We start from the raw sequence: 11,280 nt of genomic DNA, 5'->3' as shown, positions 1-11,280 counted from the left end.
ATGGTGTCCTTCCTGCCAGGTTGACATAGGGGAACATTGCAATTGACACGCAGCTATAAGGAGTCTTCGGCTGTCATCANATGACGTTCAGAGGACTCGTTCGTGACGTCAGACGTTGATGAAGACACGTTTTTGATCGCACCCGCTTTGTATAATTGGCATGACAAGCACATTTAAATTTCCTGGTCGTGTTTTAAACAATTAAGAAGGCTCTTTAAAGTCTTGAGGCTACGGTTGTATAGTTCTGTAAATATCCTTTGTTTACTACCAAATGGTACAAGAGAATGAAATGTCTCCTCTTACCCCGACCTAAACTAATATAAGTCGATTTTAACGTAAATTCGACCATAAGGTTTGGTGTTTATACATATTATATAAAAAGTTAGGTTTACATTTTAAAATTAGGGTGATAGTTTGTGTTAAGGAGCATAATATTTAATCAATGTAACTTACTTTATCCTCACGTGGCTGAAAAACAGTCATTATAACAACTATGTTCTGTTTCATACACCTTGTGCCAGCTTACGAGTTACCAAGTATGTTACTTTGTGAGTTAATATTTTGGGTGATTTTTGATTAGTGCTAACTACACACGCTTTATGTATCTGTAAATAATATTAATCCTGTAACGGTGTGGGTGTTTATACAACAGCTTTCTACACCGCGGCTGCACATCAGCCTCGATGGTACAGCGGTTAGCATTGTTGTCTTTCGTCGTGCAAATTGGAGATGATATTTAACTGTCTTGGTGAAGTTATTTTTATTAAACCTTTTTGTATATTCTAATAGCACAATATAGAACAGTACGGTACTTACAGACGTTTGGTAATGGGCCAATCGTGGCATAAATTCTAGGACCCATGCTATGCTGCGGAACCTTACCTACATAAAATAAAACTTACACACGTTTGCGTCTATAATTCCAATTGTCCCTTTTGAATATCTATAGCCTCGATTATAAGGACGACTCGGCTAGTTTTAGGTCTGTGACTCTATCTTGGTATATACATTGTCGATTCGTATGTACATCACTATTTATTCAATGTACTCTGCATGCTTTATTTAAACAGAAAGCGAGGTATGCAATCTGAACGTCAAGGCGATAAAGTGATCATGAAGTTTCTAGCTTAATGATTAACTAAACTGTAAAAAATCCCGCAAACCTGACCCTGAACTGGTGCTCATAGAGGTGCATGAATCTTAGTTAAGGAGGAACAGTACGGATCTAATGCTACGAAAATTAACAGAAAAAATCAAGGCTAACAAAATTTTTCAGAGAGTTTTTCTTTTAAAAGATATATATATTTAGGCTTAATTGCATCGGTCTCTATCTTGAAGGTTCTTCTGTCACAGATATACAACTGAAAACAGCGAATTCTGTAAATTATGTCAAACACTGAGATAGAAACTGCTCTAGAAGCTGTGAAGAGTGCTGTTTTCTGTCAGACTACTGAAGAATCGCAGTCCTATTATGACGTTTGGAGTAAACGTTATGACAGCGACACATCAACTCTGGGATCTTTAAGTACCATAAAAATAACAGAAATGTTTTCTAAACATGTAACAGATTTGAGCAACTGCCAAGTACTGGACCTCGGAGGCGGTAGGTCTTGGAAGTTTTATTATTTTACACTGAACTGGAGTCGTTATATAATTTTTAAACAGACAGGCCAGTTTAAAAGCGGATGTTATTGTACGAAAATACGCTAATTATTGATTAAAGTGGTTATTTTTACACATAATTTGTTTTAAATATACCATTTTATTTTCTCTTGCAAACGAGTATATTCAAAAAGAGCTCATTTATTTTACGTGGACGTATGTACACGCATTCGTATACTATAGTATAGGTTACGAAACTACCATAACCCATGCCGGTAAAAAATCTGCTACATAGAATTTATTTAAACAGGAACTGGAAGAGTTTCTTACAATCTCCGAAATCGCATTCATTTAAAAGGAGACATAGACATACTTGATGCAAACATGAATATGCTATATGAGGCTAATCAAAAAGACATAAATTTCAGGTAGAATTTATTCCTTTTGAGTCGATTCACATTATATATAGTAGAGCGGGAGAAGATGGGTCCCCTTTTCATTCTATTTTCTTGTCCCATTTGGTAGTAAACAAAAAATATTCAATGAACTATAATACCGTATCTTTACCACTTCCATAGACTGTAGTTGATTGTTTAAAACACGATCAGGATATTCGGATATTACGTGCTATAAATGGTGTCCCATCTTCCCCACCCTACTCTATATTACTGTGGGGTAAGATGGAGTACCCCATAAATACCATACACTACCTGGTCGTGTTTGAACAACAACGCCCTTTTAGAGTCGCGGGCACACGGTAATACAGTTCTGTAAACATTCTGTGTTTACTACTAAATGAGAAAAAAGAAAATAGAATGAAACCGTGTCTCATCCTAAATCTTACCCTATCCTACTATATTTCTTAAAATTAATGTGTTTTTTATTTAGAAATATTCTTCGCCATTTTGTTACTGAAAACGGGAATCTCCCTATGAGTGACGAAATGTATGACGTCGTTGTCAGTTCAGGAACGTTTTTACCAAATCATATTCCCGTAACTTCTATTTTCGTAAGTAATGTTATGTACAAATTATTTTAAAAAATCACGAAAATTGTGTTCAACGCTCCACGATTTAAATCTCATTACCTTTTAACTTCCAACCAATGCCCCCTAGGTTTTCTAAATTCTTAGTCATACCAGAAAACAAACAAAAAATGAAAAAAATCCAAAATGAACACTTAAAGTGACATACGTGGTAACTCGTAAGCGGGCACGAGGTGTATGAAACGTAACACCAGTGGTATAACGACCCTCGTTTACCGGATACATTAGGATAAATAAGTTACATAAATTCATGTAGCCACTATAACCGCAACTGTAAACTCCTATACTTTGCCGGCTTGTAATTTTTGCAAATGTGAAGATTATACAATATTTTGTCGATTAATATTTGTATAACGCACTATTGGCAAATATAAAGACATTTTATGCTCTGCACTGTAGTGTAGATACACACAAAATGAAAAATGCCACGCAAGTAGAAATGTTATAGAGAACCAAAAGTTTAACTATTTGCACATCAGGGAATAATCAACGTTATCAAAAGAGGTGGTTTACTACTGATTACAAGAAGATTGAAAACCACAGAAGGATACGGCCACCAATTTGTAGAAAATGTTGAAAAGTTATGCTCGGAAAAAAAGTTGAAATATGTCGATCATATGGAGTATGTACATTTTACAAAAGTTGAAGATAAATTTCCGTCTGTCTGTTTTGTCTATCAACGGTTGTAAAGTGAAATATTTTATCCTAATATTAACAAATTATAGTAGGAGGTGGGTGATGGGACACCTTTAACACATAATACCCAAATATCCTGATCGTGTTTTAAACAATTAACAACGGTCTATTGGGGCCGTGAGGATACGGTTTTGTAATTTCTTGGATGTTTTTTGTTTATTATCAAATGGGACGAGAAAATAGAATTAAAGGGTGTCCCATCTTTACCACCTTACTGTATATGTTAAACAATTGTCCCACATTGTAGTGCGATTTTGACTGTCGATTCCTTGCTAATTCAGCATGTTTTAATCAATTTAATCTTATCGCGTATGTGTAGATATGAATAAAAAACATTTTTGTATTTCTGTACTTTAGACAAAAATTCATTTGGTATTGCGCAAACGGTAACTTGAGCACGTTTAAAATTGTGCACTAAATCATTTTACTGGTGTTTTTTTTTAAACAGATTATGGTGACTACTGGGTTGAAGCAATTACCTTAAAGTATTTCATTATTTAAAAGCACACACGCTATATTTTGGATTGTGGGTTGTGAGCTTTCCATAATCATATTTAGGAAGTTCAGTGTGCACAAAGATTTCGCTTTTTGTGATTGTATTGCTATATACGGTACAATTAGCAAGCTACCGGCACGAGGTGTATGAAACCGAACACCCATGTTATAACGATTGTTGTTTTCCGGCCATGAGAGGTTAATACGAAGCACATGCATTCAGCGTAAAGACCGCAGAAAACCAGCTGTTTGGAAGGCTATACTGAATTTGTGTAGATACTATTTTCCTGATGTAAAGTATAGGCCGATGTCCTAATGAGAGTAGGAGGGGAAAAAACAGGTGTTACTCATAGCCAAGCACACAACAGTTATTGTAAAATATAGACTTACAGTCGCCTTTTTTCTTAAAGTAAATATTTGACTCGGTATAGGTGAGAGTCAGCAAAATTAACACGGCCACGTAGAAGATGTTGAAAAGTGAAAAAATAGAGGAAAAGGTTACAATCCAACGTCAGTTAAAGAACTATATATGCATGGTAACGCAATATTCGCTTAGCTAAAGATAAGAAATAATGCATAAGGTTTGAATAAGCTTAAATTGCCTACGGCGCAAAAAGCAGTTTTGCTGTTTTCTTTGAACAAGAATAACATGAACGTGTGTGTTAGCCATGGGAAATAGAATATGTTGTAAATTGGTCTAAAAGGCTCGGATTAGAAAGTAGTAGTTTCTTGTATATAGCGTTGAGGTGCGGGAACAGATTCAAGCTCGCATCTTAATGGCTTCGTAGCGCTATAAGGACAAACGTGAAGACAGCAAGAGCATGTCGTTTCCTGTACCCGCTGGTAAACGCAATACAGCTGTTCAGTGTTTAATCCATTTTCATTTATTGTATTTCGGTAAACTATATAGTAGGGTGGGGGTAGATGAGACACCTTTTCATTCCATTTTTCGTTTTGGTAGTAAGGAAAAAAACATTCAAAGAATTATAAAACTGTATCTTCACCCCTCGCTAAGACCGTTGTTAATTGTTTAAAACACGATGAGAGTATTTGGATATCATGTGCTAAAGGTTTCCCATCTCCCCCTACCATATTATATATCTATGCTCGAAGCGCAGTCATGCGCTATAATAGCACACGCAATCACAAACCCGTGTGCTATTGATTTTTGAACACTTGTTCTGATAAGCAGTGGTTTAGTATCTGAGCATCATGGCTGACAAAGAAATAGAAACAGCGCTTGGCGTTGTGCAAAACGTTGTGTTTTGTCAAAGTACAGAAGAGTCGCAGAAAAACTATAGAAAATGGAGCACGCAGTACGACAATGACATGACTATACTTGGTACATCAAACACCACAAAAATAGTAGAAATGTTTTCTAAACTTGTAACAGATTCGGAAAATTTTGCAGTACTAGATCTTGGCGGTGGTAAGAAATTTGTACACTTTATACAATTTAAATTACAAGTCGTTAAATTTTAAATATGACTGGACAGGTTTTAAGCTGGCATTTTAACAACTAACACTTCCTATTGCATAGTATAGGAGGGGAAAATGGGACATGATTTCATTGCCTTTTTCGAATCAACAAACGATTAAGAAATATGGGTTATGGGTGCTTGAATTATCGTCCCATCTTACCCCACAGGATATCGTCCCATCTTACCCCACAGGATATCGTCCCATCTTACCCCACATAGTATCGTCCTATTTTACCCCACATAGTATTGTCCCATCTTACCTCACATAGTATCGTCCCATCTTACCTCACATAGTATCGTCCCATCTTACCCCACAATATATTCGTTACTCTAATAACTTATCCAACTATGTAAATAAAGCGCTCGATATCAGACTAGAGGGCTCGAGTCTCGATCCTGCTATCTTAGAGTTGCTATGCATCCTGTTACATATGTGATAACTCATAAGCTGACACGAGAGATGCATGGAACAGGACACCTATATAGTAGGATGGGCGAAGATGGGACACCTTTTTACTTATTTTTCTCTTTCCATTTGGTAGTAAACAAAGAACATTCAAAGAATTATGAAACCGTATGCTCACGACTTTCACAGACCGTTGTTAATTGTTTAAATCACCATCAGGCTAATTGGATATTAAGTGTTAAAGGTGTCCCATCTTCCCCCACCCTACTATATTATAACGACGATCGTTGCCGGGCATACGAGCATAAGTAAGTTACATTCATTCTTAAGATTTATTTTTTACCCAAATTTATATAGGAACTGGAATAGCAGCTTCTAATCTCCGAAATCACGCTGGGTTTAAAGGAGAATTGGATATTTTAGATGCGAGCATCCATATGTTGTATGAAGCAAGCCAAAAAGACATTAATTTGAGGTACAATATATACGTTATAGTAGGGTGGGGGGGGGAGTTTTTTTTATTAATTTTAAGTACAATATATACGTTATAGTAGGGTGAGGGCCTTTTAGCACATGTTATTGAAATATCCGGATCGTGTTTTAAACAATTATTAACCGTCTATGGGAGTCGTGAGGATACGGCTTTATAATTCTTTGAATGTCCTTTGTTTACTACCAAATCGGACGAGAAAATAAAATACAAAGGTGTTCCATCCTGCCCCACCCTACTATATAGGTTTTTCACAAAACAATTAGTATTTATATTTATTTGCTTTCATTTAGAAATATTATTTGCCACGCTGTAACCGAAAATGGGAATCTCCCTCTTCGTGACGAAATGTATGACGTTATTATCAGTTCGGGAGCATTTTTACCAAATCATATACCAGCCAGTTCAATTTTTGTAAGTACTTATGCTTAATGAAAAAAATGGCAAAAATATTGCATATACTTATTGGCTCGAAGCGGCACAAGTTTGCGTGAAAAAGAACAGCTGTGTCGTAACGACTGCCGTTGCCTTGACGCGCGTGTATTGATGAGTTAAATCAATTTATTGGATAATTCTCTTGCTTTAGCGGTTTTTGTTGCGTATATACGTGGGAATTTCACAAAACGTGTAATTGTCACACGTGATATTATCATCGCATATAAGCTCATATGGTATAGCCTATATACACAGTACCTAACCCTTCAATTTCTCTATTTTAATTTTTCAACATAAGAAATACACAAAAACATAGCCACTGTTTCGTACAGATGTAGTAGGACAGGTTAAATGGGACACTTTATTCTCTTTTCTCGTTCCATTTGGTGGTAAATAAAGAATATTTAAAGAATTGTATATAACCAAAACTCAGCTACGTTCAAAGTAGTATACTTTATTCTCGAGTGACAGGAAAATGACAGTCGTTAAACACGAGTGCTATGTTTCATACACCTCGTGCCAGCTTAAGAGTTACCATGTATGTTACTTTGTGGGTGATCATTTTTAGAGGGATTCTTTTCATTTTTATTATGTATGACTGATCATTTGTACAACCCATTAACGACCACTGGGTCGGAACAATTGCCGTTTATTGTCTTTCCCAAGGACACATACGCCCACAACGGTAGCAGCGACGAGCCTTGAACCCATTACCTGCTCTGTGTTAGAGGCATGTGCGTTAACCAATTTAACCACGGCTTTGTATCTTACCCCATAGTAATGTAAAATATCCACTGCAGGTAACTGTTAATATGTTTACCTACCAGGGAATAATCAACGTTATCAAACGAGGTGGTTTACTACTGATTACAAGAAGATTGAAAACCACAGAAGGATACGGCCAACAATTCGTAAAAAATGTTGAAAAGTTATGCTCGGAGAAAAAGTTGAAATATGTCGATCATATGGAGTATGTACATTTTACAAAAGTTGAAGATAAATTTCCGTCTGGCTGTTTTGCCTATCAACGGTTGTAAAGTGAAATCTGTTGACTTTTTCATCGTTGTTTGTTTAATTAGGTGATTAAAAATTTGGAGTAAAACGGGTTGTTTTAACACAACATTATATGATGCTCCGTACTTCTATAAACGTTGTGTTTAGAATAAATAAAATAAATATTAGAAGAAAACAGGAAACATAAAAAAACGCACAGCGTAATAATAAGCACACCGTTAATATTAATAACTTTATTTGTCTCTTCGATTACGGTAGCGAAAAGTTTAAAATGTTTTAAACAAAAATGGAGGATATATAGCGACAAAACAACAGTTGATAAAACACGCTTACAGTTAAAAACATATTTATGTTTAGTTGGAAGAAAATAAGCGCATGTAGGCTACGTTGCAAGAAATGTCAAAAAATACCTTATAACTGTATACAGCAAAAATACCACTCTGTAGAATCTACAATTTCTGTTAAAAAGTGCAATAAAATGACAGTTCAAAAAGCTATACTTTGGTGTGAGCGGATTTTATGAAGTATTCCCCTTTCCGGCAGAATTAGTAAAAAATATGTATAGCTTTTACAAAGATTTTGGCCACGCTAAATATGGATAAAAAAGAAGTTTTTACATTTTTTCCTTTAATCGTTTCCAATCTTCGTTACTGAACCGATTAGGTACAAAACGCCAATCATGTATTCAAGTGAATTTTAGTTGGGCAATGCAAACACCACAAACATCATGTACGTTTCCGACAATTAAGTTTCTATGTTGTGTTGATTGAGTGGGACCATGGCCCATGGAATTTAGAATCGATTCCATACTGCAAGAAAAATGAGAGATTTGCTAGTAAACAAGAACATTCAAAGAATTATAAAACCGTAACCTCACGACTTTCATATACCGTTGTTAGTTGTTTAAAACACGATTGGGATATTTGGATAATATGTGCTAAAGGTGTCACGATTTTTTTGAGTCGTGGGGATACGGTTATAAAAATCTGCAAGTTTTTGTGTCTACTACCAACTGGTGCCGAAAATGCAAACGAAATTATAACCCATATTACACTAACCTACTACATTTATAAGTGTAGAGTGGGAAAAAATGGGACACCTTTATCACATAATATCTAAATATCCTGATCGAAACAATTTAAAACGGTCAATGGGAGTCGTGAGGATATGGTTTTATAATTCTTTGAATATTCTTTGTTCACTACCAAATGAGACGAGAAAATAATATGAAAAAGTGTTCCATCTTCCCCCACTGTACCATAAATAACATACAGTCTTACCCAAGAGCATCTATGTTACGAACTCGCGAACTACGAAATCTCCCCAGTGGTTCTGGCAGAACAACTCTTCCAACCTTTTTCGCAGGTGCTGTCTCTTTTCCGATTTTACTCACGGTAGTTATATAACTAAAAATTGTGAAACCTTTTTATACATAATAATAATAACTTTGCTTGTCTCTTCGAATACGTCCTAGCGAAGACTTAGAAATATTTTAAACGAAAAGGTTTTAAAACACACTTAAAGTTAAAACATATAGTAGGGTGGGAGAAGATGGAATACTTTTTCATTCTATTTTGTGGTCCTACTTGGTAGTAAACAAAACACATTCAAGGAGTTATAAAATGTATCCTCACGATTCGCCCATAGACCATTGTTAATTGTTTAAAACCGAATCAGAATATTTATAAATTATGTACTAAAGGTGTCCCATCTTACCCCACAGTAGGCTATACTATATTTAAGTGGCACCCTTGTAAATTGTAGAAAAAGTGCGATACTGTACTGCAAAAGAAATTAAATACCAAAAAATAAATACCGTACAAAAATGGTGTGGGGGAAGATGGGACACCTTTAGCACATAATGTCCGAATATCCTGATCGTGTTTTAAACAATTAACAACGACCAATCGGAGTCGTGGGCATATAGTTTTATATTTCTTTGAATGTTCTTTGTTTACTACTAAATGGGGCGAGAAAATAGAGTTAATGGGTGTCCCATCTTCCCCCACCCTACTGTATGTACAAAACTCAGCATGAAAAAGCCATATATATCAAATACCAACGTTTCAAACACATTTGAAGCTGTGCTTTCACTTTCGTTAGCATTCAGTTCGTCTGCGCTTTCCGCTTCTAAAATCTTTTTAACGACAACCCTTTCAGACATTCTCATTCAGAAATCAATACACCTTTTCAGGCAGAGGATTTAAAGTGTATAGTATCAAAAAACAACGTAAACTATCGGCAAAATACTGCAGTCAGTCATACTGTATCTGTTTAAGAAGCACATTTTTGCTCGCCGTTCAGTAAAGTTGTAGGCTACTTATATAGCATTAAATCCGTTAAACCGTTACCTTACCTGATGTTCATAGTTTAACAGTTAAAAAAAACATAAGGCGAAATACACTAGCCACGCTAAGGCAGACACAATAGAACTATAAGATCCTGAATCACACAATAGACTTGGGATTTCATTACACGCCAGTCTTGTTTACCAACAATACACTTTCTTTGTGTAAGTAGCTTATGTATATTGACACTATAGAGACGTATTGTGTATTAACTATTTAATACTGGAGGTGTCTGGGTATTTGATTGAAATTATTTCTGAATCCTAATATTGTTTTGTAAAATATGAGAGCTTTAACAGGATAAACGAATTCGTGATTTTTAAATTGACCGCTATAGACTAGAGCAGTGGTTCCCAACCTGTGGTACGCGTACCACTAGTGGTACGCGACAGTCTTCCAGGTGGTACGCGAGTACATTCTGTGTTTTATTAGACCAAAGGGAGTTCTTAGTTCAGGTGGGATTGATTTTGAGTTTTTTGAAGATTTTTCTTTTTTCTCTCACCACTGTGACGTCATAGAATGTCTAGGTTGGACTTGGAACACGCAGTGAGTTAGCCTAACGTGGGTGTTTGTTTAAGGAAGGTTTGGTACTGGCAGAAAAGCATAGGGTCAGCTAAGTTAATCATGCGTGTTTAGTACGATTAAGTCAAGGCAGTTTTTGCTTAAGGTGGTACGCGAGCACAGCATAAAACCTCGAAATGGTACGCGGGGTGAAAAAGGTTGGGAAACACTGGACTAGAGTAACAAAATCGCTTTTTCACAGTTCATTAAATTAGAGGTTAGTACAGTAGCATGGGGGAAGATGAGACACTTTTAACTCTATTTTCTCGTCCCATTTAGTAGTAAACAAAGAACATTAAAATAATTATAAAACTAAATCCTTATGACTCCCGTAAACCGTTATTAATTGTTTAAAACACGTTTAAGATATCTGGATATTATGTGCTAAAGGTATCCCATCTTCCCCCACCCTACTATATTACTTCTTTCACTTGGAATCGTCAAAGGATTACTTAAATTACAACTAGAATTTTTTTTACTTAAATTATAACTAAACAATAAAAACTAAGCAACTGGTTCTCGGAAATTAGTATATTGCTTCCAGCATACATCGTATACAAATTTTAATACCATTGTTAATATTCTGGAATCCAGAGTCTACTCTAGACTATAGTTATATAGACTACACACTCTTCTGGTCTAGTACTTTAGTTATTATATGCTAACCTGCCACAATCTAAATTTATCTTTTGACTTACAGTAGGGTG

The 11,280-nt window shown here is 35.6% G+C and overlaps 4 protein-coding genes across 5 annotated transcripts in view; 3 read left to right on the top strand and 1 right to left on the bottom strand.

The window, feature by feature from the left end:
• LOC104266548 (high affinity copper uptake protein 1-like) overlaps positions 1-606 on the top strand; it is a 5,128-nt gene extending 4,522 nt beyond the window's left edge. Inside the window, exon 5 of one of the 2 annotated variants that reach the window (XR_003396731.1) lies at positions 353-606. Coding sequence is in view for 1 of the 2 variants with exons in the window: in XM_009863015.3 (XP_009861317.1) it covers positions 20-46 (27 nt within the window). In the remaining variant the exon portion in view is untranslated. Of the gene's footprint in view, positions 1-19 lie in introns of both variants that reach the window. The other variant, XM_009863015.3, reaches the window with a different exon arrangement.
• Positions 607-1,357: 751 nt separating this feature from the next.
• On the top strand, positions 1,358-3,336 carry LOC101243204. Its single transcript, XM_004227051.2, has 4 exons — positions 1,358-1,603; positions 1,913-2,030; positions 2,491-2,611; positions 3,127-3,336. The coding sequence occupies exons 1-4, from the start codon at positions 1,387-1,389 to the stop codon at positions 3,334-3,336; spliced, it is 666 nt and encodes a 221-aa protein (XP_004227099.1). The 5' UTR covers positions 1,358-1,386.
• A 1,692-nt stretch (positions 3,337-5,028) lies between these two features.
• Positions 5,029-7,839, top strand: LOC100175264. Its single transcript, XM_002125677.5, has 4 exons — positions 5,029-5,267; positions 6,083-6,200; positions 6,509-6,629; positions 7,478-7,839. Exons 1-4 carry the CDS (start codon positions 5,051-5,053, stop codon positions 7,685-7,687), a joined length of 666 nt encoding a protein of 221 aa, XP_002125713.1. The 5' UTR covers positions 5,029-5,050; the 3' UTR covers positions 7,688-7,839.
• Positions 7,478-10,029, bottom strand: LOC100184634. Its single transcript, XM_026838327.1, has 3 exons — positions 9,728-10,029; positions 8,945-9,070; positions 7,478-8,473 (listed from the first exon to the last, which is right to left on the bottom strand). The coding sequence occupies exons 1-3, from the start codon at positions 9,832-9,834 to the stop codon at positions 8,350-8,352; spliced, it is 357 nt and encodes a 118-aa protein (XP_026694128.1). The 5' UTR covers positions 9,835-10,029; the 3' UTR covers positions 7,478-8,349.
• Between the last annotated feature and the right edge of the window lie 1,251 nt (positions 10,030-11,280).

The sequence above is a fragment of the Ciona intestinalis genome, unplaced genomic scaffold (assembly GCF_000224145.3).
Source record: "Ciona intestinalis unplaced genomic scaffold, KH HT000075.2, whole genome shotgun sequence".
Classification (NCBI taxonomy): domain Eukaryota; kingdom Metazoa; phylum Chordata; class Ascidiacea; order Phlebobranchia; family Cionidae; genus Ciona; species Ciona intestinalis.
Note: the sequence above shows the minus strand (reverse complement) of the source record. Positions and strands in the feature narration are given on the sequence as shown.

Excerpts from the sequence above, each read along its gene's own strand:
- LOC100175264 (XM_002125677.5), top strand. The coding sequence starts at position 5,051 with ATGGCTGACAAAGAAATAGAAACAGCGCTTGGCGTTGTGCAAAACGTT. Across the intron at positions 5,268-6,082 it reads AGTACTAGATCTTGGCGGTG|GAACTGGAATAGCAGCTTCT; the intron begins GTAAGAAATTTG and ends AAATTTATATAG. Across the intron at positions 6,201-6,508 it reads CAAAAAGACATTAATTTGAG|AAATATTATTTGCCACGCTG; the intron begins GTACAATATATA and ends GCTTTCATTTAG.
- LOC101243204 (XM_004227051.2), top strand. The coding sequence starts at position 1,387 with ATGTCAAACACTGAGATAGAAACTGCTCTAGAAGCTGTGAAGAGTGCT. Across the intron at positions 1,604-1,912 it reads AGTACTGGACCTCGGAGGCG|GAACTGGAAGAGTTTCTTAC; the intron begins GTAGGTCTTGGA and ends TTATTTAAACAG. Across the intron at positions 2,031-2,490 it reads CAAAAAGACATAAATTTCAG|AAATATTCTTCGCCATTTTG; the intron begins GTAGAATTTATT and ends TTTTTTATTTAG.
- LOC100184634 (XM_026838327.1), bottom strand. The coding sequence starts at position 9,834 with ATGAGAATGTCTGAAAGGGTTGTCGTTAAAAAGATTTTAGAAGCGGAA. Across the intron at positions 9,071-9,727 it reads GCTTCAAATGTGTTTGAAAC|TTATATAACTACCGTGAGTA; the intron begins GTTGGTATTTGA and ends CACAATTTTTAG. Across the intron at positions 8,474-8,944 it reads CGTAACATAGATGCTCTTGG|TATGGAATCGATTCTAAATT; the intron begins GTAAGACTGTAT and ends TTTTTCTTGCAG.